The sequence below is a fragment of the Lactuca sativa genome, chromosome 6 (genome assembly GCF_002870075.4).
Source record: "Lactuca sativa cultivar Salinas chromosome 6, Lsat_Salinas_v11, whole genome shotgun sequence".
Lineage (NCBI taxonomy): Eukaryota > Viridiplantae > Streptophyta > Magnoliopsida > Asterales > Asteraceae > Lactuca > Lactuca sativa.
In genome coordinates, this window is record NC_056628.2 from 6,427,650 (window position 1) to 6,454,681 (window position 27,032).

General features: G+C 33.4%; 1 protein-coding gene and 1 long non-coding RNA gene across 2 annotated transcripts; both read right to left on the bottom strand.

Annotated features, from left to right (window-relative positions):
* Window positions 1-1,285: 1,285 nt before the first annotated feature.
* Window positions 1,286-3,695, bottom strand: LOC122194777 (uncharacterized). Its single transcript, XR_006184614.2, has 6 exons — window positions 3,330-3,695; window positions 3,074-3,117; window positions 2,205-2,271; window positions 2,058-2,114; window positions 1,934-1,991; window positions 1,286-1,485 (listed from the first exon to the last, which is right to left on the bottom strand). It is a non-coding gene; the product is annotated as an uncharacterized LOC122194777 (long non-coding RNA).
* Window positions 3,696-7,618: 3,923 nt separating this feature from the next.
* Window positions 7,619-15,729, bottom strand: LOC111913890 (axial regulator YABBY 3). The gene is made up of 6 exons (XM_042895632.2): window positions 15,450-15,729; window positions 15,123-15,348; window positions 13,445-13,493; window positions 13,299-13,374; window positions 8,129-8,209; window positions 7,619-7,832 (listed from the first exon to the last, which is right to left on the bottom strand). The coding sequence occupies exons 1-6, from the start codon at window positions 15,579-15,581 to the stop codon at window positions 7,821-7,823; spliced, it is 576 nt and encodes a 191-aa protein (XP_042751566.1). The 5' UTR covers window positions 15,582-15,729; the 3' UTR covers window positions 7,619-7,820.
* Window positions 15,730-27,032: the final 11,303 nt, after the last annotated feature.

Here is a 27,032-nt window from a genome sequence, read left to right on the forward strand (position 1 = left end):
GGAAGTTCGTGCCCCGAACTTAAGAAATTCATATCTTTCGCATACGAGCTCCGTTTTCGACGTTCTTTGTATCCACATGTAGGTGAGATTATGCTTTACAATTATCGTTTAGACTCCGTCGGCTAATTTTGAATTTATTTTTAATATTTTATTTTTAGTAGGTTGGGACATGAAAACTCCGTTAGAAATTCATAACTTCTTCATCTGACATCCGTTTTCATCTGTCTTGTTACCATTGCATTACTATCGACGAGATCTTCGATTCTCGTTTAGATTATTTCGGCTAGATATCACTCGATCTCATATTCGAACTTTAGGCTACACACTGCTAAGTTGAAACTTCGAAAAATCATAACTTCCTCATACGAAGTCAGATTCGGACGTTCTTTTTATGTAAGCTCTCGGTTTAACGTATTCTACAACTCTCGTTTAGATCACTAAGACTAAATATCGTTCTTTCGTAAATTCACTATTTACGTCACACAATGTTGTATCGGTTCTATCGCGAAACTTCGACAAGTCATAACTTACTCGTTATAACTCGAATTTAGGCATTATTTATATATCTGGAACCCTTGTCACGACCACTACAACTTCCTTCATAGATATTAGGTTTATCTAATATTTTACTTTAACGCTTATTTTATCCTTAATTCAACTAAGTCACAATAATTAAGCATAAATCACATAATACTCAAATAATACATTTATATTATTTTAAAACGAGTTACAAAGGTTACTAGACAATTACATAAATATTAATGCCTAGCATGGGCGTTACATATATATATATATATATATATATATATATACACACACACACACACACAATACTAGAAAAACAACCTTTTACGACGAGCAATGCGTGTCGTAAAACGTTCAGACGACGCGCAAATGCGTGTCAAGAAAGGCCCTATGATAACGAGAGATGACACGCTTTTGCGCGTCGCCTATAGATGACGCGCATTTATGACACACAATGCGTATTATTAAAACAGTTGTCAAGAAAGGCCATGTCATAAACGAAGGTGACACACATTTTTGCGTATCGCAAATTTAAATGTTTAATATATATATATATATATATATATATATATATATATATATATATATATATATATATATATATATATATATATATATATATATATATATATATATATATATATATATATATTAATTTTTAAATTAAATTTGCATTTCATGTCTCATAATAGAAATAAAATACCATATACAATAAATACAATCCATTGCATAATATAAAATAAAATTTCATACACAAAAAATAAAATAAATTGCACAAATTATAATATGTCATACAAATAATCATACAAATGTTAAACAAAAATAATACATTGCTAACATGGGTTACATTCCTATAAAACTAACAAATAATCATCAAACTCTATTGTTTCTTACTGGAATATGTGTGTAATTATCGCCTTCATCAGCTTCCATGTCGAAAGTCGGATCTACCTTCCTAATCTGTATGTATAACAACGACACATAAATATATTGTGAATTTGTCATCTGATTTGAAATATGAATCTTGAATGTTGGTTGTACCCTATGCTTAATTTCAATAGCCAAAATAGCATCTTGATTTAAGAAAACTGCTAGACCACAATTTTTAGAAATGTAATTTTTTAAAAGTAAAAAGTTGAAACTACCAGACCATAAAAGAAATGTATAGTTATTTCAATATATTACTAAAGGAGCAGAATAGTTTTTTGTCTGTTATTATCCTTGTCCCAATCCCTAAAAGTCATGTAATATATTAACTACACTAAATGACCATCTTACCCTTACTTTCCAAAAGCTCATCCAAGGTCATATAAGTAGGCATATAAACAAAGTTGACTTTATTTCATCAAGAAAGATATGACCATCAACAACAGACAGTTAAGTATTAAGTCCCTGTTTGTTTTTTTACCTGATTTGTACATCATCTCAGTGCAACACCTCTACCTCCACCTGCAGCCACTTGCATACTAGAAGGTGATGCAATATCAATAATAAGAAACAGAACATGTGGTTTTATGAAATTAAGAACTTACAATTTTCACCAACAGATAAGCATGATTCATCATCTAATTTACAAATCTATTTGAAACCTGAAAGCAGTGTTGAAAATCTCAATAATAAAGTAGCATTTTTACAAACATAATATTTCTTTTGGGTACCAAACTGCCTATAAAAGTCACCTCTTTATGATTCACCCCTCAAGATAATCAAACCCTGCCATTCTTTTTTCCGATCGTCTTTTAATACCTGCTAATTGGAATGTATTTTTAAGCTAGGAGTTAAGCGCTTTTATAGAAAATAATGAAGAGAAATGGGAACTGATTTAAAGGATTTGCATACACACTTTTTATAATTTAACAACACTATATTATAATTTAAACATATATTCACAATATACTACAATTTTCCGAAGGATTAACAAAAAGATAGATCTTTGTGAGCTAAAAATTTTATGCATATTCCTAAATGCTAGTTTTGGCAGGATAAGACGACTCCAAAATGAAATTACTACGTTATGAAAACAATATACAAGTTATTAATCATCTGTCTATTGAATGTGGGATTTCTTAAATTATTAAATTTCATTACCTACAAAATTAATCAAGTTAAAGGAACTTGTGCATTGACATGATTTTCTTGATTTATCTCATCACAGCCATTTATATTCAAACTTATAACCAAACGTTTGATGCCTAAACATGAATACTCAAAAGGATAAGCTGAAGTACAATAACCTTTTGTGCAGATCATATATATAATAATAAAATGATGTGCATGAACAATCTTTACAAAAAATGAATAAAGTAAATACTATTATAGGTGCCAATTTACTTATTCAGTGGGTTTCATTGTTTTTATATTACGTGATTAAGAACAATTAAATAAATTTTCAATTTTCTCATGACTTTGAGCACTACCAAATGTTTTCACGGTGGAAGGGCATTTCTTGCCTTCTTCCTAATACATGGACTCGACTGAAAGAACGATTTGAGGGGCGAATCTGTAGAGTGAAAAATTCGGCTAGAGTAAAATGGTCAAGTTTGCTTACCCGATGTGTAAAGCGCTGTAACATCCATCAAGAAGTCAAATGCTCTAATCAAACAATTTAAAATCAACCTCTTTATTAGTTTTAAAACATCCTCAAAATGTCCATGTAAAAACAATGACTTAATCACATATTTTAGTTTTCTTGACAACTTCATTTGCCTAAAGTTTCAAGAAAACAATAATAAATGTAAGACAATTGTTTTTTGAATGGATTATATACAACAATGACATCATTTATAGATAAATGTAGAACATACCTGGAGTGGTATTTCATTGGCATCCACTATATAAAGTTCTACAATCAAGCAGAGCACTACAATGGAAAGAATAAACATGGCATTATATTGTCGAAATGAATGAAGAAAATATGAAAGCTTGATAAGAAATAGTGAGTATCAGTCAAGTCAATTTGTCACAGTGGGTTTTAGAAGTTCCCCAAATCACTTGTGTAATGTTCAAATCAGTAATATCCTTTAAGCATAAAAAAAACAGAATCCAAGTTGAAGATCCTGTAATGCAAAGAAAATGGGTAGATTTTGCTATAATAAAAATATAAAGAAAGTGTGTTGCTATTTATTTCATTTAAGTAACATACTTGAGAAAATCATGTTAGAGGAGATAGAGGAAAAAGTGAAAAATAGAAATTGTACTCGCTTATGATAATCCATGAAATTGCAGGCCAGATCCTGTTGCAGATCGAGTGTGACTGTTTCTCCAAATATCATCCATTGATACCTCTTAAGGTATAGGTCAAACATGTTAATAAGCTATACTATACACTGGTTAACCTGGAATGGAACTTTGTTAAGTTATAAGTAGACTTACTCGCCAAAAGTTCTATCTACTCGTACATGTGAACCCAACTACCTATAATCTTAGAATGTATTGACTGCATGTCTGAAAAAATAATATTATTTAAAGTGAAATTAGCTTCAAAATTACCAGGAAGGTCAAGAATAAGTTATTTTAGGGTTGAAAAGAAAGAAATAGTAACATACTTCCATCTGATCCAGGCAGTCCAAATTAGCTCTTGTCAGCTATAGGAACAGTTGGTTGAATCAGACATTTCATCAAACACATAGCTTGCAAAATGAGATACAATTCTAATTAATAATAAATTCTTCGAATACAACTGATAGAAATCCCACCAACAAGTAGATAACACAATCAGGTAAGTAAAGAGATGAATTTAGAAAAAATCATTCCTGGGAATGATGAAGTCGAATGCGATGATGAGAATTCGTGGAAAGTAAATGAAGAGATGTTGATATTGGAGTTTAAAAGAGAGTTGTACCTTGGAATGTTGAGCATAGACGAAAACAGATTGATATACGGAGACGATAACATTTATTTGAAGGAGTCGATAATTCTTTCAGCCTTGATCACATGTCAATCGGAGTTGAGGGCTTTAAGAACTAGAATCGGACCATATTTGAGCCGGGTGACCATATTTCGTCTAACATTTGTGTGCATAATACTCGAAATTCAGAAACCCTAGATGTATAAACCACGCTTCGTGAACCACATAGGAACATATACGGAACTCATAATCTGTGTGTTTGTGAAGGAAGGGGGGGGGGAGAACGAACTAGGGTTAGAATAGAAGGAAATATCTTTAGAATTAAAGACAAAATTAGCATCTTCTAAGTCGTTTGCTTTGATTTTTCTTAGATCAACTTTTTCTCCAAACCCTATCAGTTGTTGGTACCGATTTTAAGGTTTCACATAGAACAAGAAAGAGGTGGTGATGGAGAAGATGGTAGGGCGGCGATGGATGGTAGGAATGGTGGTGAGAAAGATTGTGTTGAGCTTGCAGGTGGTGAAATGTAGCTGCGACAACCATGGCAGTGGTATGGAGGGGAACTGTAGAGAGAGAGAAAGAGAGAGATAGATGGTGGTGAGTCTGATGAGGTGAGCATTCCCGTGGAAGGAGGAGACACAAGCGGGGTTTTTAATTTTTTGGATTTCATTCCCCCCAAAAAATGAAAACGCACGCTAATAGACTAAAATTATAAAGCGATAGGGTAATACGACACGCTTTTTAGGATAGGTGCCTCCGTGCTTTTAATTTTTTTTGTTGGACACTAATTTTAGGGTGCATAAAAAATGCTTGCCCTCTATCCTTCAAATTTTCCAAAGCTGACATTATTTTTTAGGGCACGCACAAATGCGCGTCCTCTATCAGCGCGCGTCATTGTTTGCGCGTCATTAAAGGGCTGTTTTCTAGTAGCGATATGAGTTATTGTCACTATAGCCGAACGAACTTATTGGTTTTGGTTTAAATGGTCATTCATGATATTTTTGCATTATAAGGGAATAGAGTCATGTTTTCAAGTTTTAAAATGCAATTATGAAAAATGTGAAGGGATCACCCGGTGAACCTCTTCCAACTCAGCAGGTACCATTTGACAAATTATTAAAATAAGCCGCCTGACTTGTCATTTGTCTAAATATTTGATACGTCACCAACGCTGTTCAAACGTCCCTTTCAAATGGGTTCTCTTTCAATTCATCTTGTTCATCGTTCTCTATGGAATGAACCATTTGTTAAATGGGTGGACCTACGAACCACATCGATTTCAGCTAATGCTCGCTCTCACCATTTTCTAGTTTCTTACTTTTTTGGTTTCCTTTGAAAATCGCAACCACCATAACTTTAGTTACTCTATTCCCTTTGCTTCTGAAAGTGAAAGTACGAGAGTTTATGCGGAAGAAAAAAACATGAGATCTGGGTGTAGAAATTGGTATGATCAAGAAACAAAAAGAAGTCGGGTAGCATGTTCATGTGCTGACATAAGAAATTCGAAAATCACTCGATTAACACACGATTCTCTACATCACTCTTGATAAATTATCAAAAATTTTGGATTTATAGAATTGTGCGATTTGGATGCCTTATAATGCGAAAACGACAATGAATCTAATCCATCAGCTAAAAGGTGGTCAATCTTCCATAGTTATTCGGATTCAAAATCCCGACGCTCAAGAAATTAAACAGAGGGAAGTGGTGAAGCTTTTAGACCATGACTCAGAGATCGAAACCCTAAGTAGTGGAGGCTCAGATCGGTGGTGAGAATTCGAATGCCGATGCTTAGGATTTCTGATTTCAGAGGTGGGACCCCTGAAAGGATTCAAGCTTCTACATTACAACTCTGACCGATTCCAGTAACTACAACCGCCACATACCTCCATTTAATTTCCGATGAAGACAAAACTGAATGATGAATAATAAAGATAGAGAACAAGCGATGGTGGTGAGGTCGTGTTCATGGTTCAATGGTTGGTTGGTTCCAAGATTGGGATAAAATGGCACCCTCGGGTGTCAGAACCCTAGGCCCGACCATCTTCAAGTTCGAGTTCTGATCGGATGGTATAAAAGTTTTTTGATTTTTCTTGAAAGTTCCAGGTTAACCCATAAAGTTCGAGTGCTTGACTTATCTAGGTTCTGATCTGAACCCTACAACATGTTTCTGAGATCTGGGAGGGAATAAGTGTCAGACCTTAAAGAAATTGAACCTTCAAATGTTAACCCCAAAACTTGATTTTGGTTGTTATCGAATGTGTGTTATTGAGTGTGTAAAAGTTTTTTTGATTGTTCTTGATAGCTCTAGGTTAACCCACGAAGCAATGACTTTTACTAAAGCACGACATATGTGTTGATTTGGCAATTAAAACCGGTTAAAACAAGTCAGGTGGCCTCCATAATCCCATAATCCTACATAGACATGACTTAGCAATTGAAACTGATTAAAACAAATTTAGCTCCTAATTAAACATGTTAAAACAACAGGTGGCCTCCATAATCCCACATAGACATGACTTGGCAATTGAAACCGGTTAAAACAAGTCTAGTTCCCAATTAAATAGGTTAAAATGGACTTCATGACTCTATAATGCAAAAGGATATGACGAATGACCATTTAAACCAAAACCAATAAGTTCGTTGGGTTACAGTGACAATAACTCATATATATATATATATATATATATATATATATATATATATATATATATATATATATATATATATATATATATATATATATATATATATATATATATATATATATATATATATATATATAATACTTGCAAAATTCGAAAACTGAAATTGACTTTTGAAATTCAAAATAGAGTATAATTGTAAAACGTTATGAAGTACTTAAATAAGGAAAACCAGCACATTAGCATATATACATTAGCATATATAAAGTAGTCTATATATACTCTTTTAAGATTTAGAATTTTGGTTCTTATATGTTTGATCTTCGTATCTAATATAGGACTTGAGTCAGTCGTCCCATACATTCACACTACTCTATACATTGATTATTTCAGGAGAATGTAGCCATTTGATGAAGCATCACACATTGCATTAAACAAAAAAACATATTTGTTTTTTTTCATCTTTTTTTACTTAGGATTTATTCGGTGTTTATTTTAAGGTTCCTTTGTTTGAAACAATTGTAGCCAAGTAAATTTCTCATTTCAAAGTAACCCCGTATGCATTAACAAACAAACAATAAAAACATCATACATGTGAATATAATTGTTTAAAAAGAGATATTAAAACAAGTATAGTAGTATAGTACATGAGAGTTTGAAAGGTGCAAGCAAATAAAGCTCGCCAACTAATTAGGGATTCAAAGAATCCAAGAGAGAGACGAATTGAAGTTGGTAGTAATAAGGTGATACACCAAATTTGCAGAAGCAAAGAAACTTCCTTCCATTAAACCACCTCCTGTCTCCTACATCAATATCTGTATTAAAGCAAAAAAAAATTATACAATGATTACATAAAATAAATTCTATAAACTTAATTTATCCAATTTATAGGTGGAACTTGAATTTGATTTGCTCTCTTTAGCAATTTATCAGGCTAATAGAAAGCCATATGCCAACTCAAAATAGTGTCTCTTTGAGAAAAAGTTATCAATATGGTTAAAATTTGATAAAAAAACAAAATCGAAATTATCTGGATCAAAATTTTGATGTAGGGTAATATCTAAGAGCTGTCATGTAAGAGATATGTCATATGTGAACAGTGTATACGTACCTGTTGGCGCATGCTGCTCTTGTTGACAGCAGTAGTCTGATCACCCATGAGACCAAAGTGAATGTGTGGAAAGTGAGCCCACTGCAAAATACCAACATTTTTTTGTTAACAATTCATTTTTTAATCTCATGCTGATTTTTCTATTAAATTATTTAAACAATGTTACTTCTTTGGTTAAAAACATACATGTAGATTTATAAAAGAACGTTTATCATGCATCAAATTGAATATTTAATTTATCTTAATTATTAGAATGAAGAAGGGGCCATTAGAATGAAGAGCACCACAAAAAATTCCACATTGTCATTTAACAATTTTCTATGAATGGCAGGACTATAATTAAAACTAATGAGAGACTAAAGGAGAACAAATTACATTCGTAAATCCCAAGACAAGTTATCAAGACCTGTGGCTCTACAGCTAATCAAAGAAAACGAAAAAAAAGCACATCTAAAATTAATGAGATATGGTTTTTGTCTTGCCATTAAAATCTTTCTATAGGACTGCAAAACCAACAAGAAGGCCCTAATGAACACCTCAAACTTAACAACCTCAATCGAGGAGAACATGGGGTTAAACGAGCCTAAATAAGATCGTCAATATGGTCCTACTATTTAAATGCCTATCTGGATGCCTTTTCAAATAGCAAGACATGTAGCTTCTTTGTCGCCCCCACAACTCAATCTTTCAATCTCGGATTCAAAATAGAGTTTCGAAACTCTATCCAATTTTGGAACTTGAATGGTTAAAAAGGTCTTTTTCATGATTCTTTCTTTCTTAGATTGGTTAAAAACGTCATATAATGCTAAAGAACAATTTAAATTTAGTATATAATAGAAAATAATAGTGTATGTAGGTTAAAAACGAGTTTCAAAATTCAATGAACAAGTTTACAACTCAATGAACTTTTAGTGTATATGGCATAATCGTAGCTACCAACATCATTACTAGATTGCCAACTTTATGCTATTAAATCCACATAATATGGAGCGCTTTGGGGTATGATCACGTCTTTGATAAGAACACCTTATTAGGATTTATGAGGAACATGTACCAAAAGGCAAGACTGCACACCGATTTAGGAGTGAAAGTGCCAATCCAATCCAATTACATGGATTAAGCATATTTAAAAGCATAATATATATTGCTCATGCATGAGCGAACCTAGTCTATCCCAGGTAAACCTTGATTATTCCATATTTAATAGATATGATCGATTTGATTGTCTTGGACAATTATTGAGGGTTTATTAGGTTTATTATGGTTCTAATGTTATTACAAGGTAAGAAAGTTTTTATATTTAAGAGTTATGATCCTTATTTATAGGAGACTACCATGACACCAAGTCCGTACCTGTTTTTTTGACCTCGATAGAGGGGAGCCATGACACCAAGACCTCAATAGATTTATAGGAGAACGTTAATCATGCATCAAATTTGAATATTTAATTTATCTTATTACAATGAAGAAGGGACTATTAGAATGAAGAATGTCACAAAAACTACCATATTGGCATTTAACAATTTTTTTTTGAATGGCAAGACCATTATTAAAATTAGCGAGAGTCTAAAGGAAAAAAAATTACTTTCATAAATCCCAAGACAAGTTACCAAGACCTTTGGCTTTACAGCTAACCTAAGAAAATGAAAAAACACATATACAACTAAATGAGATATGGTTTTTGTCTTTCCAATAAAGTATTTCTATAGGAATGCAAAACCCACAAGAAGGCCCTAATGAACACCTCAAACTTAGCAACCTCAATTGGGGAGAACATGGGGTTGAACGAGCCTAAAATAAGATCGACAATGTGGTCCTATTTTTTAAATGCCTATATGGATGCCTTTTCAAATAGATAAGACATGTAACTTCTTTGTCGCCCCCACAACTTAATCTCAGATTCAAAATAGAGTTTCAAAATTCTATCCAATTTTGGAACTTGCAGAATGGTTAGGAGGCTCTTTTTCATGATTCTTTCTTTCTTAGATTGGTTATAAACATCATATAATGCTAAAGAACAATCTGAATTTAGTATAAAGTAGAGAATAGTAGTGTATGTAGGTTAAAAACGAGTTTCAAAACTCAATAGACAAGTTTGCAACTGAACTTTTAGTGTATATTGCATAATCATAGCATACTAACATCACTACTAGATTGCCAACTTTATCCTATTAGAGTCATACAATATAGAGTGTATTGGGGTATGATCATGTCTTTCATAAGAACAACTTATTAGGATTTATGAGGAACATGTACCAAAAGGCAAGACTACACACCAATTTAGGAGTGGAAGTGCTAATCCAGTCCAATTACATGGATCAAGCATATTTAAAGGCATAATATATACTACTCATGCATGAGCCAAACCTAGCCTATCCTAGGTAAACCCTGATTATTCTATATTTAATAGATATGATCGATATTGTCTTGGACAATTATTAAGGGTTTATTAGGTTTATTATAGGTCTAAAGTTATTATAAGGTAACAAAGTCATTATATTTAAGAGTTATGATCCTTAGTTATAGAAGACTGCCATGCACCAAGTTCGTACCTGTTTTTTTGACCTTTATAGAATGAAGCATGATCAATCCTAGTATTTAAAGGAATTCATACCTATAACAACATGAATACACCCCCAATGTAAGTGTTTCTTGGTTCTTCTCTTTTAGTGTTTCATTGTACACTTTTATTGTACAAAGGCTAATATAATAGAAAGTAACGATTTCAGTTCATTTTTATATTTCCTCTACATATGCTAATAATTTATTTAAAAACTAACATTCATACAAAGGCTATTACTAGGACTATATTAGTGTATACAAACGTCGAATTTGTCCACTTTAACACGAGATATATTTATAGGTCATCTCAATAAATGGGAGTAAACGAACACATGTATTGATGTTCAAGTGCAGTGACACTTGTCTTTGTCTTCCATTCTAGAACAAAGAAATAAAATCATCTAATATAGTAAGTTGATATGATACATGCCTTATGCTTGACACATGACATCATATAGATAAATGGAAGGATGATGAGCCAACCATATATAAAGGTACCACAAAATTATTTGAGTTGAATAACCATGAAAGGCAACATAATCAGTTGACTTGGGTGGTGGAGGATGTGTAAGCTAGCACTATCTAAAGTTTCTAACATCACTAGAAAGTCATGTCTTCAACAAGGTGGATATTGTTAGTGTATATGCAGTTTCAAAACAGGCTAATGCCACTATAATTTTTTTTAACTTGAACTTATTAGGTCAAATAATATGGATCATATTTCATTATATGGATGTGTTTATTTTCTTACTATATTCTTTTATCATTTTATTTTGTTACATTTTAGGTCAATGTTGTGTTTGGAAAAATGTTTCTTAGTTTTTGTAGATTTTGTGAATGATGACAATCATTCTAGAGGTGTCCTTCTATAACATAATACTTTTTCATAGTTAAAATAATCGTCTTCGTTACTAACGTCATCAAACCCATCCGAAGGGGTACATATGAAGCACTAACAATGCCATTTTATTCTCTGTCATGTTTCTTGTTTCTTGGTTTACCCATTTGCAAAGTGTCCTTGTATGATATCGACTCTAATACTAGTTGCATACATAAAGGACCATCATAGGTTAGTGGTTAAAAGTTTGTCATACATATTGATTTCAATGTCTAATGATAAGAGGGACTTCTTGTATTCTTTTGTCAAATTACAATGATGGATATACCGTGCACAGGGGTGGAAGTGTTTCACAGTGGCACCGACAACGTCTGACTTCCGTATATACAGTGCAAAAATTTTAGAAAATATCTTTATTATATTATCGTGCCACCACTTAAAAAAATGTATAACTACATAAAAGAAAATGTGTCACCACAGATAGTTTTTTTTTCCGTGCCACACCTATATAGTAGGAAAAATCTTGAGTCTACCTCTTACCGTGGACTTAATTTTAATTCACCTATACTCGATTAAGCTTCACTAGCTAGGATAGTTATATTAGGCCTCACGTCTCCTTGCTAAGTTCTAACGTCCCTTATATGTGTTTCCTTTGCGTTAAGTTTACAGTTTTGCAAGACTAATGAAAATGGTTGCAGTATATATGTTTGGTGTATTTTTATAATGCTAATATTATAAATAGGTAAATAACTATTTGAGACGTACACAAATTTCAAATATATATATATATATATATATATATATATATATATATATATATATATATATATATATATATATATATATATATATATATATATATATATATATATATATATATATAGTAGAAGGCAATCAACTAAATGCTTTATTCATAAAATACCATTAAAATAAGACTATTTTATATAAAAAAATATCCAAATTAATTAATTGCTTACCTTATGAATTATGATGGTATTTTTTTTAATAAGAGATCATATAACTACAAAAACATTTACTGAATCCAAACTATGTTCGGTTGTAGTAGTATATATATTGGTTGTAATATATAGTGGGAATTCAACACCGTATTATTTATAAAACTATCATTGATATCTTTAAATGTGTTTTGTTTTAATCAAACGTAAGATAATTATCAGATCGCAAAAAACATATTTTGAAATTATAATCTATTTAGAAAAAAAGTAATTCGAAATTATAATTATTTTGAAACTCTAAGGTCCAAATGCTAAAGAAATTTACTATATGTTTAATTATTAAGGAAAAAGTATTTCAAAATTAACAAGTTTTGAAATTGGTTGTAATAGATTTTTCCAAAAAAAAATCGGTTGTAAATTTTGCTATTTATGAGATAGTAGTCATTAAAAAAATCCAAACAAATGCGGAAAAAAGTTTTGTATTCAATAGAAAAGTGTGGTCATTTAAAGACAACAAAATCTTCTCTTAGTTAGTAACTCTTTTTTTTTTTTTTTTTTTTGAACAGCAAAGATCTGTTAATGAGTAAAAATAGTTCTTAAAAGTCGAATTTTTCTAGGATAATTCATGACATGCATGCATATATATATATATATATATATATATATATATATATATATATATATATATATATATATATATATATATATATATATATATATATATATATATATATATATATATATATATATATATATATATAGGTATTAGAGATAATAAAAATCCAAGTAATTTATGAAGAAGAAAGCACATTACGTTCTTTGCAGCAGCACTGAAAGCTTCTCTGTGGCTAATATCCGGATTTCTAGCTTTGATCCGTTGGATTTCTTCCCTGCATTTTATTTCCATTCTTTTTAATATATCAGAAGAAAAATTATTAAAAGTTAATGATGAATACTTACTTGATGAATCGGTTGTAGGCCGACGGGATTCTCTGTCTCTTCTCCGGTGCTGATTAAGCAAATAAATGTCATCAAAAGTTTGCTCTTTTTGGGTCATTCTTTTCTTGAATAAATAATGAAATTGATATTATCAAGAGGATCTATACTGTCATCCATCTTTTCTCATTTGTTCTTTCATCGAACTAGCTTTTTATATTACATTTTCCTTTTAATTTGTCAATATCTATGACTTTAGTATCTTATATTATTAATTTAGATAAATTTTGTTGTTTTAGTATTATTAATTTAGATAAATTTTGTTGTTTTAGTAGCTAACATATCCACAACAAAGATTGACAATGCTTGTAAAAAACTTAAACCCAAGACCACTTATTTGTATATAACGTATACAGCATCAATAATCTCTCTTTGTAAAAAATACTTAAAAAAATCTGTCACCTTTTTTTTTTTTTTATATTGTTGTGTTAACTAAAAAGGTTACAAACTGTTTTTTCTTGAACTATTCTCAGTTATGTTTTAAAAGTATTATTGAGATTGATTATATCTTAGCACAAGTTTTAATAACTTTGTCTTATTAAGATGCTTCTATGTTAATATTTCGTACAAGTCAGACCCTTTTTTGGTCTGCATCACTACATGTCCAAGTTAAATTTAGTGCTTACATCTTGTGTTCTAATTGTCAGGAAAGAATGCAATTAATATTTTTATGTAAATGCAAGTTATATCAAATGTTGTTACTTTTTTAAAACAGAAAGAGTTATTTTCATAATATGTACAGCAGGAATATACTTCAGATCTTTATTCTGCAGTGTTATAAACAAAAAGGTCGTACATACTCTAATGTATAATATATACAAACGATTAGGATTTTGCTTGTATGTTTTGTACTTTTAGACCATTAGGTGTGGGCAACAAGATGCAACATCAAGTTGTGTCATCTTACATGCCACATAAGCAAATGGTGTTATAACACCAAGTGGGGAAATAGAAAACAAGATGTAACACCAACTTTTTGAGAATAAATATGTTTTATTTATTTTTTGTTTTGACTGTTGACAAAGGCTAAAAAGAGGGCAATGTTCGCATTTTTACTCGTTGCTTTAGGTTGTAACGGCAACAAAAAGCCCCATGACAAGAAGCAACTAGATATGGGGGTGGTGTACAACAAGATGCAACGATGTTGTGGGCGTCCACCTCAGCCACAACGAGCAAATCTTGTACCCACACCATATACCATATGCTCTTATAAATAATTAGGGTTATAGTTAGAATGGAAATAAATGAAATAATGACTATAAAGATATTATTTTAAAGATGTTAATTTTAATGTGGGTATAAATATTTTTTTAATAAAAAAAAAAGTTAAAAGAAAAACGGTTACTTGATGAAAGAAGAGACCAAAAAAGTACTTTGATTTAACCCATGAGGAACATAAAAGATGAAAAAGGAAAGCTTTCAGGGTGTTCTTTAATTAAATTCATTTAGGGTTTATATCTCTGTCGACTTTTTAAATATTTTAAACCGCTTACTTTCGATATATAATAATAAACTATTATCACATTAGGTTTAGGATGAAACATTAACATTTTAATCAACACCAAAAAAAAAGATTATATATACTGGAACAGTGATCATAGTCGGAGTTAACTAGCTAGAAAATTAAGGATTTGAAGCTCACGTCTATTAATCACAGGGGGCTTTGGAAGATCAAAAATTCTTCCTGGGGCAGTTGTAGAAGTATCATTTGGATAAATATTCTGATTCATCGGGAAGTGACCAACACGGAACTGATTGACAGCCGGCGGTGGTAGCAACAAGCCACGCATGGTGACCGGCAGGAGGTTGGTGCAGTGGCCACAGCGAACAGTCACCGTCTTGAACAAGCTTGTGGAAGGAACACTAACCTGTAAGTATATACGTACGTTTCATTCATCAAAACCCTAATCACAAGAAACCCACAAGAAGAAGAATGTAAAGAAAGTGAATGAAATATATATATGGTTACAGCGAGGACGGTGTCGCAACGGGTGCAGTGAACATAACAGAGCTGATCTGCGGAGGAAGGAGGGATGTGTTCAAGAACTGGAGGTGGTGATAAGGTGGTGATGGTGGTGGTGGAGGAAGAGGAGATAGACATGTTTGTTTTTCTTTTCTGGTATTGAAATTTATGTGTGGGGGATGTTATGATTGATTGATTGATTGATTTGAGATGATGGATTTGAATGAATTGACAGATTAACAATTTGGTTGGATCTGCTTTTGGGGGCTTATGAGCTGAGCAGCAGATAAAGAGGCAAAAGAAGGGGTGTGGGTGGAAACTCTTCTTTGTCGTCTTCTAAAAATACGTAAAGAAGAAATGGATAGTTAAAATACGAAATACGATATGGAATATAGAATAAGGGGTATGTATAAATCATTACTGTTGTGTGTGGAATTGCATCCAGCTCGTTAAATAATGGATGGATAGTATACGCTTTTTTTTTTGGTCATGATCATGAATATCGATCACGTTTTGTTTTCAAGTGGATATTCATTTAGAGTGGCTATGTTTTGTTCAATTTAAGTGTTGGGGAAAATAATTTAAAAATGTAACGGAGTTTCTAAAATGTACAAAAAAGATCATTGTTTTTTTAATATATAAAATATTATGAAACCAGCTATAATAGGTATTAGGTAACCATCAAGTTATTCGTAGGTACTAGGTAACCATGGAACTAACTATGGTAATAGGTAACCATCAAGTTATTCAGTTTCCATAAATGTTCAAAAAAATATTACTTTTGTTTTTTTAGTTCAAAAAATATCATTAAAATATACTATTTGTGCACAAAATAACAACAAAATACACATATCTTCAAATAAAACCTTATGATAACCGGCTACTTCAGGTAATGAAAAATGATGTAAAAGCTAACAAAGTTTCTAAAATGTTCAAGAAATACAACACTTTTTGTTAACTTTATTGTTGTCGGATTATGTAGAACACAATCACCTGGAGATCATGAACCATCATATATGTTTATACCAGTTGTACAATCTCTTTCATGCTCTCACTCAATCGTTCTTATTGTAACATAAGTAAATGGATAATAACCTTAGTTAAAAGTTCTTGCTTCCCGATCACATTATATTTTCACAAACCTAAAACATATATACATTATATAGAGACACAAAGGAGAAACAAGTGTAACATTATGTAGTGAAAATTCTGAAATGTGGATGTAGAGTAGGAATTGCATTTAATTATCTGAGACCAGTAAGAGATGAATAGTTTGGAACACCCAGCGTCATGTGACTGATTTGATGACGATTTATAGTTAAAGTAGAGAGAGAAGTATATGTATTAGAGCGCTTGAACAACTTGCATCCTAATTGATAGACTTTTAGTTAAGTGTTTTTCTATAATTATATTTAGATACAAACTGATCAAATGAATGACTGAAAGAGAGTACACAACTGGAGTGACTAGTACGATGGTAAATTATCTCCGATAATCGTGTTTTATATAATCCAAAAACAACGAAGATAACAAAAGTGTTTTGAAAAAACAACAATAGTATTTTTTTTGAACATTTTTAAAACTTCAATGGTATTTTCTTTGTATTAAAATGTGTATTTCGTTGGTATTATGTGTAAAAATTGTATACTCAATGGTACATTTTGTACTAAAAAAATGGTATATTTTGAACATTTTCGAAACCTTTTTACCATTTTAAGTCATTTTTTCATTTACCTAAGGTAATCGGTTACCACAAAGTTTTATATAAATACATGTATACTATTAATATTATATATATATATATATATATATATATATATATATATATATATATATATATATATATATATATATATATATATATATATATATATATATAATATTTTAATAATATTTTGTGTACTTGAAAAAACAATGTTCCATTTAAGTCTTTAGACTACTCGGAGCAGACAACGCCCCACTCCCGTTATTATGCCTCATAACACGTGATAACGCCAGTGAACACCGCTCCAGCCTCCCGTTATTACATGTTAAAGATTTTCGCGTTATTTCCCGTTATCACCATCACATATGGTAACGGCGTTTTTTGTTTTTTTGCCTTGTAACTCGTGTGGGCGTTGCCCACGCCCAGCCCTCTTATGGATTAGAATTTTACGGAAGTGGTTGATATTTAAGTAAGATTGTTAAATGAGTTGGAATTTAATCCTGTCGAATCTTGGCATGGAATGAAAGTCAATTGCAATTCAATGCACTTTATCTTTTTATTTACTGCTTGTTTGACGACGTGGCACATAAGTTTTTATTTATTTATTTATTTTAAATTATTTTTTAGTTTTTAACAAAATTTCATTTAAACAAAAAAAAGTTTTATTTCAGAGTATTAATTTCATTTTTAGTTTACACAAACAAAATTTAATTTAAAAATTACTTTTATGTAGCATTTAAAAAAAAAACTATCCAACTTAATCAAATTTCAAAATTGTCTTTAAAAATGTGTTTATATATTTATCATTTTTAGATAATTGTTTTTTTTTGTAACTTTATACATTTCAAACTTTTTATTACTTTTTTCAAACACTCATAAAAAATAATAGCTATTACTTTCTACTACCAACAACTAATTATCCGCTTCTGGGTATGAAAGATTTGTTTTAACAAGTTCCAACAATGATTAATTAAGATTGAAGGGTAATGATTCATGGAAGGCTCTATGTCTTTTATGTCACAATGATAGCCGAACTCTGAATCCAATAGCAAACTTCATCCCAGTCGTGGATGCGAGTTGGAGTTACCTAAAGTACTTAAAAGATCTCAAGGATGCTAAGGTTCATGAAACTTGTCTAGTTTAGGTACTTACATGACAAAACTTTACATACTACTACCTCTAATTCATGGGTTCTTCATACAGGGTGTGGTACCTACATTTGCATTGTGTTGTAGGGACTAAAGGAAAGAATGAAGCTTAAGCATGGAGATTTGAATATAATCATGGAGAATAGACGAAAGTCACTAGTCTTAATGGTTGGAGTGTTCGAACTAAATCTTAGTAGTGGAGTTATGATTAATTTAGCTAATTGTTGTTACTCTTCGGAGATGTATAGAAACATTATTTCTTTCCATACATTATATAAACAAGGTTTTCAGTTTTTGTTTGACAAGGAAAAATGTGATATTTTAGTTTATAAATATGGTTGTTTTATTTTTAAGGCTTCCCTTAGCAATGTAACTTTTTAAATTGTTGTGTTTGTGTGTTTCTTATAATAGTAATGTTAACTTTAATATTGATTCTTCTAATATGTTAGATAAATCGTGCTTATGGCATTGTCATCTTGGCCATATAAACAAGAAGTGTATCGCCAAGTTCCAGTCAGAAGGAATCTTGGAATCATTTAACCTTAAATTAGATGATGTATACGAGTCTAGTTTCTTAGGAAAGATGAATAAGTCACAATTCATATGGACTTGTGAAATTGGTGAATCTTTGTTGGATCTCATACACACAGACCTTGGAGTTATTTCGAGTAACAAAGGTTTATTGAGATAATTAGTGATAATGAAGTTGTGGTTGCTCTAACTAAAGAGCTTAGGATCGCGGAAGGCCGAGGAATATAAAGATGAAATACTACTACATTCAAGATAGAGTCGAGCATGAAGATCTAGTTGTGAAACAAGTACAACACCAGCAGAGCAGAACCCAACTGTGACATCCCCATTTTCACGGCCAGAAAAGACCGATTTTTGTTTATGCTTGTTTGAAAATCAGAGTAATATTTTTCATAAAAGTGTTGTGGAATTTGTTCCCTGTAAAACACAATAAATGCGTTATCAAGGCATTTCCGAAGAAAAGTATTTTTAATCATTTTAAAACATTTGGGGTGTCATCGTCAATACAGAAACATAAGCATAAACAGAACTTATATTCATTATCACTAGTGATTTATATGACCTTAATCTCTCAGTGTAATTTGACTTCATATCAACACCTGTGATATAAATAAACTGAGTGGGTCAGGTTGGAAAACCTGGTGAGTACATAGGGTTTTCAACCCACAATAATATAATTATTATGTTTAATCATCAAACAGTTAACCCAATTACCCATTCTCATTATCTTCTTTACTCTTAAGGATCTACCCTAAGAATCAACTATTTCTCATTCATTCATTCCTAAGGGTTATCCTAAGGAATAGGTACGAAGTCCATCGTTGTCAATGACACAGCTGTCAAGCACAACTGCTAGTTCTATCACTTAGGCGCAACTGCCAGAATTGTGACATTCTATGTGAGGCGCAGCTGCCAGTATCGTCCTTCGAGCACAACTGCTAGGGTTATCTCGTTTATTGACAGTATTGTTTTCGAGAGTCCACTCGCAATACATGTCAATGGGTTTTTAGAGTACACCGGTGAACACATCGTTTGCAACACCAACAGGTTGCGAGCCTGCTAGTGTTCCACTAGACTGTCTAGAATAGTCTGTGGTTGTCATCCATACTCTACTGGATAACGGGGCCAGCTTTTGGGAACAAGGCTTCTCACATCGTCCACTTCCCACCCTTACCTCATGGTCTATATCACCTCTCAACTCATCATCCAACTCATATTTCAACTACCCATGTTTTACCCAACATATTATGTAGATATAAAAACATATACAGTTTAAATCATATAAAACTTGTATAAAATCGTTCATCCAACATAGATAGCAAGTATACAGATAATATGCACACATAGCACGTAGTTTATATAAAATACTTCATATCTATGTGTAAGATGAAAGGAACATGCACTCACCTGAAAAGGTGGTGATTCCGAACTCAGACAGCGCTTCGATTCTTAAAAAAATAATTTCCTTCAATGATACCTAGTATTATTACCACTAGAGTTTAGTCTATTATTCGCCGAGACTAATTAATAGTCTAGCTATTATTACTATTATATAAGAGTTAAAGAATACTTATATAACCATAATAATAGCCCAAGTACTTATTATAAGTTCCTAATAACGTTACTATAATTAAATAAAAGTTATATTAAAAATAGCGTAGGCGTAGGTCACTTACAGCGGGTTTTATAGAAAACCGGGCTTTGCTTGGAGCAGCGTTCCCGATCCGAAAAGCTCTTCTTCTCGGAGCCGTCGAGCACTATGGGGCTTCCGCCTCGTGCTAGGGAGGTTCCCTCGGATTTTCGGGGGGTTTCAAAGGTAGATAGATGTTCTAGAGAGAGAGAGAGAGTAAAGAAAAGAAAGAATGAGAAAGGTATGAAGAAAATAAGGGTGGGAGAGGTTCTATTTATAGGGTGAAAATGGCTGAACTTGGTGCCACATGTCACCATCTAGTGGCAAGACTTGGGGAGAAAGCAATGACCAAGATTGTGCCACATCACCCATTTTCGCACAACACAATTCCGACTTCTAAAATCCGTAACTTTCACATACAACCTTCGTTTTTGACGTTCTTTATATCCACGCGTAGGTAAAAATAAGATCTACAACTTTCATTTTTATTCCGTCAGCTAATTATCGACCGATCTTAAATTTGACAGTACGAGGAGATTATACTGTTAAATGTTCGCGTAATATTCATAACTTCTACATACGAACTCCGTTTTCGTCCGTCTTTTTACCGTTGAGTTCCTATTAATGAGATATTCAATTTTCATTTAGGTAGCGTAGGCTAAAAACTGCTCGATCTAAAATTCGAGTTTCGGGTTGTGCACTGCTAAGCCAAATTTTAGAAAATTCATAACTTCCTAATACGAAGTCAGAGTTGGGCGCTCATTATTTGTATGTTCTCGGTTTAACGTATACTACAAATTTTGTTTAGATTCCTAAGGCTAAAAAGTCCTCCATCGTAAATTCACTATTTACGTCTTCCAGTGTCATGTCGGTTTTGCCGTAAAACTTCGATGGACCATAACTTCTTCGTTATAACTCGGATTTCAACGTTATTTATATGTACGGAACCCTTGAGACGTATTCTAAAACTTGGTTAAGATTATTTATTCTAAATAATCGTTTTTCAAAAAGTCGTTTTCGACCCCTATTATCTCTAAATTGACTAGCCCGGATCTACGGGCGTTACAATTATCTCCCCCTTAGGATGATTATGTCCCGGAATCATCAACGAAACAGGGCTCGCATGATGACTCCATACATTATCTCTTTATCGTAAGTAATAACCGTAACTTCCATGTTTCTTCGAACGAATATCTAACTCTAAGACTTCCTGATTGCAGGCGGTGCTCGATCTTGCACTTGCTCCCTATCTCACGTTAGACTCCAAATTATGACCTTCAAGTCACAATCTTGATCCTTACTGGAGACTGCTTCTTTTTCTTAACAAACTTAAGATAAGTTATTTTATTACTAAAATGGACCGATGTGTCATATTCTAGTGACTTATCATCGTATGTTCCCACGCTTAGACTCAGGTCTCTTAGAGTCTTCTGAAACAGACTATACATTTCTTCATGTTCTAATCACATCTTAAAAGGTAGCATTTCTAGCTACAAGCAACTATCGTGATACCTCTACCGATCGCTTTGATTATCTTTTATTTCAATCTTCCGACTTAAGTCAGATGCTACATCAAACTTGGTTCTCTGAACCACGTAACATACTTATCGTAGTCGGACTCAATTCGATATGACCACTAGGGTTGGAATAACAATCATCCTCTTAGTCGTTATCGAAACGATGGTAACGACATATTTGAATAAAACGGTATCAATTACTAACTTCTTGGTAAGCTTGTGACTTTCCCTGATCTAAGCCTGAGTCATGTGCTTCCGGTAGTATAGGCCTCTACTACCTTTCACGCCTACTTATACTCGTCCCAAGTATTGTCTCGTAGTTTATCCAAGTCACCATGCAAGAAAATCACACAATCATTCAACACATCAGATAACAAAACGAAGGTTTTATATTATTTCTTGAAACGATTACACATGTGTTCAAGTTCACCCTAGACTATGCCTCTAATAGGCTACCCCTACGATACTATGAATCTTCATAACTCGATCTTTGGATATCAAGCCTTCACTCTTGAAACCTTGCATTGTCAGTAGCTTCGCCAAGGATCCTCTGGAATGCTCTTTCCTTCGGATTTGGCGGCACATTCGGTCTCGCTGCTTCATTTTTCTTCGGGCAGTCCCTAGACATGTGCCCCTTGTCTTTGCATCTGTAACATACTTTATCCCTATGTGTATAGTCCTTGGAACTGTGACCGATTCTTCCACACCTGTAACAAGTCACTTATTTGTCGCATCCCTCATAGTGCTTCAGCGGTACATTTGGTGTTGTAGACCTTATCAGACAATCTCTTTTGAAGTGTCCCTTTCCACTACACTTAAGGCAAACTTCCTCCTTGGTTGAGCACTTGGCAGCATAGTGACCAGTATTCCCGCATTTGAAGCATGTCACTTCCTTATGGCATCCCCCGCTGTGTTTCCTTCCATACTTGTAACACCACTTTGCTTCACTTCTTCCTCATCCATACTGTGAGAACATGTTGTTCTTGTTGGAACTTGAAGTTCCTTCAAATTTCCTCTTCTTGCCAACCTCCACCCAGATAGCTGCCTCAAGAGTAGGTGACTGGCGTACTGGTATAGTAAGTTCGTTTTTACTTTGTTGAAGTAAACGCCTTGTTTCTTCCATTTGTTGATCCAACATCACCCGCACCATTGCCTGTACTCCTGCCATCGTGATTGGCTCAGGAGTGGCTACTACAACAGTTATTTACTTAATCACTAAGGGTTTATTCCTGTTTCTGTTCGCGTTCCTGACTCCACTTCGGGTTCTTGCCATCTCGTTCTATACACCAAATCGGACGTTCGGGGTGAAACGACGAGAATTAAGATAGGAAAGATTTTATTTACGATCGACATGTAAATCTCCCTATTACTTCGAAAAGTTACATGCCAGTTCTAATACCGTAATTAAACGTTTAGAAATTTGAACACATAAAGTTTCCAGATCTGGTCGGCAACAGGCCATAGATCCGATCATACATTTAGCATCATAAAGCATCATAAATCATTTAGCACATAAAAGCATGTTAGACATTTTCCCTAAATAAGCTAGTGCTTGTGTCTATTCAGGTGTATTACCTAAGACACACTCCTCACAATCATTGCTTAGCATTCTAAGTTTAAGTCTAGAAATAAAACCATATTCTTAGTTCGCTTAAACTAATGCTCTGATACCAACTGTGACATCCCCATTTTCACGGCTATACTTGTTTGAAAATCAAAGTAATATTTTTCATAAAAGTGTTGCGGAATTTGTTCCCGGTAAAACACAATAAATGCGTTATCAAGGAATTTCCTAAGAAAAGTATTTTTAATCATTTTAAAATATTTGGGATGTCATCGTCAATACATAAACATAAGCATAAACAAAAATTACATTCATTATCACTAGTGATTTATATCTCCTTAATCTCTCAGTGTATTGTGACTTCATATCAACACCTGTGATATAAATAAACTGAGTGGGTCAGGTTGGGAAACCTGGTGAGTACATAGGGTTTTCAACCCACAATAATATAATTATTATTTTTAATCATCAAACAGTTAACCCAATTACCCATCCCCATTATCTTCTTTACTCTTAAGGATCTACCCTAAGAATCAACTATTTCTCATTCATTCATTCCTAAGGATTATCCTAAGGAATAGGTACGAAGTCCATCATTGTCAATGACACAACTGTCAAGCACAGCTACGAGTTTTATCACTTAGGCGCAGCTGCCAGAATGGTGACATTCTATGTGAGGCGCAGCTGCCAGTATCATCCTTCGAGCACAGCTGCTAGGGTTATCTCGTTTATTGACAGTAGCGTTTTCGAGAGTCCACTCGCAATACATGTCAATGGGTTTTTAGAGTACACCGGTGAACACATCGTTTGCAACACCAACAGGTTGCGAGCCTGCTAGTGTTCCACTAGACTGTCTAGAATAGTCTGTGGTTGTCATCCATACTCTGCTGGATAACGGGGCCAGCTTTTGGGAACAAGGCTTCTCACATCGTCCACTTCCCACCCTTACCTCATGGTCTATATCACCTCTCAACTCATCATCCAACTCATATTTCAACTACCCATGTTTTACCCAACATATTATGTAGATATAAAAACATATACAGTTTAAATCATATAAAACTTGTATAAAATCGTTCATCCAACATAGATAGCAAGTATACAGATAATATGCACACATAGCACGTAGTTTATATAAAATACTTCATATCTATGTGTAAGATGAAAGGAACATGCACTCACCTGAAAAGGTGGTGATTCCGAACTCAGACAGCGCTTCGATTCTTAAAAAAATAATTTCCTTCAATGATACCTAGTATTATTACCACTAGAGTTTAGTCTATTATTCGCCGAGACTAATTAATAGTCTAGCTATTATTACTATTATATAAGTGTTAAAGAATACTTATATAACCATAATAATAGCCCAAGTACTTATTATAAGTTCCTAATAACGTTACTATAATTAAATAAAAGCTATATTAAAAATAGCGTAGGCGTAGGTCACTTACAGCGGGTTTTATAGAAAACCGGGCTTTGCTTGGAGCAGCGTTCCCGATCCGAAAAGCTCTTCTTCTCGGAGCCATCGAGCACTATGGGGCTTCCGCCTCGTGCTAGGGAGGTTCCCTCGGATTTTCGGGGGGTTTCAAAGGTAGAGAGATGTTCTTGAGAGAGAGAGTAAGGAAAAGAAAGAATGGGAAAGGTATGAAGAAAATAAGGGTGGGAGAGGTTCTATTTATAGGGTGAAAATGGCTGAACTTGGTGCCACATGTCACCATCTAGTGGCAAGACTTGGGGAGAAAGCAATGACCAAGATTGTGCCACATCACCCATTTTCGCACAACACCTACAGGTTGCGAGCCTGCTAGTGTTCCACTAGACTGTCTAGAATAGTATGTGGTTGTCATCCATACTCTGCTGGATCACGGGGCCAACTTTTGGGAACAAGGCTTCTCACATCGTCCACCGCTCACCCTTACCTCATGGTCTATATCACCTCTCAACTCATCATCCAACTCATATTTCATCTACCCATGTTTTACCCAACATATTTTGTAGATATAAATACATATACAGTTTCAATCATATAAAACTTGTATAAAATCGTTCATCCAACATAGATAGAAAGTATACAGATAATATGCACACATAGCACGTAGTTTATATAAAATATTTCATATCTATGTGTAAGATGAAAGGAACATGCACTCACCTGAAAAGGTGGTGATTCCGAACTCAGACAGCGTTTCGCTTCTTAAAAAAATAATTTCCTTCGACGAAACCTAGTATTATTACCACTAGAGTTTAGTCTATTTTTCTTCGACACTAATTAATAGTCTAGATATTATTACTATTGTATAAGCATTAAACAATACTTATATAACCTAGGATAATAGCCCAAGTACTTATTATAAGTTCCTAATAACGTTACTATAATTAAATAAAAGCTATATTAAAAATAGTGTAGGCGTAGGTCGCTTACAGCGAGTTTTATAGAAAACCGGGCTTTGCTTGGAGCGGTGTTCCCGAGACGAAAATCTCTTCTTCTCGGAGCCGTCGAGCACTCTGGGGCTTCCGCCTCGTGCTAGGGAGGTTCCCAAGGCTTTTCGGGGGTTTCGGGGCTAGAGAAAGGTTATAGAGAGAGAGAGAGAGAGAGAGAGAGTAAAGAGAAGAAAGAATGGGAAAGGTGTGAAGAAAATGAGGGTGGGAGAAGTTCTATTTATAGGGTGAAAATGGCTGAACTTGGTGCCACATGTCACCATCTAGTGGAAAAACTTGCGGAGAAAGCAATGACCAAGATTGTGCCACATCACCCATTTTCGCACAACACACTTCCGACTTCTAAAATCCGTAACTTTCACATACGACCTTCATTTTTGACGTTCTTTATATCCACGCATAGGTAAAAATAGGATCTACAACTTTCATTTTGACTCCGTCGGCTAATTCTCGACCGGTCTTAAATTTAACAGTACGAGGAGATTATACTGTTAAATGCCCGCGTAAAATTCATAACTTGTACATACATACTCTGTTTTCGTCCGTATTTTTTACCGTTGAGTTCCTATTAATGAGATCTTCAATTCTCGTTTAGGTAGCGTAGGCCAAAAACCGCTCGCTCTAAAATTTGAGTTTTGGGTTGTGCACTACTATGCCAAATCTTAGAAAATCATAACTTTCTCATACGAAGTCAGATTTGGGCGTTCTTTTTTTGTATGTTCTCGGTTTAACGTATACTACAGCTATTTTTTAGATTTATAAGGCTAAAAATTCTTCCGTCGTAAATTCACTATTTACATCTCCCGGTGTCATGCCGGTTTTGCCATAAAACTTTGACGGACCATAACTTCTTCGTTATAACTCGGATTTCAACGTTATTTATATGTACGGAACCCTTGAGACGTATTCTACAATTTGGTTAAAATTATTTATTCTAAATAATATTTTGTCAAAAAGTCGTTATCGACCCCTATTATCTCTACATTAACTAGCCCGGATCTACGGGCGTTACACCAACTGATCTGTTTACAAAATGGATAACCGTGGAAAGACAT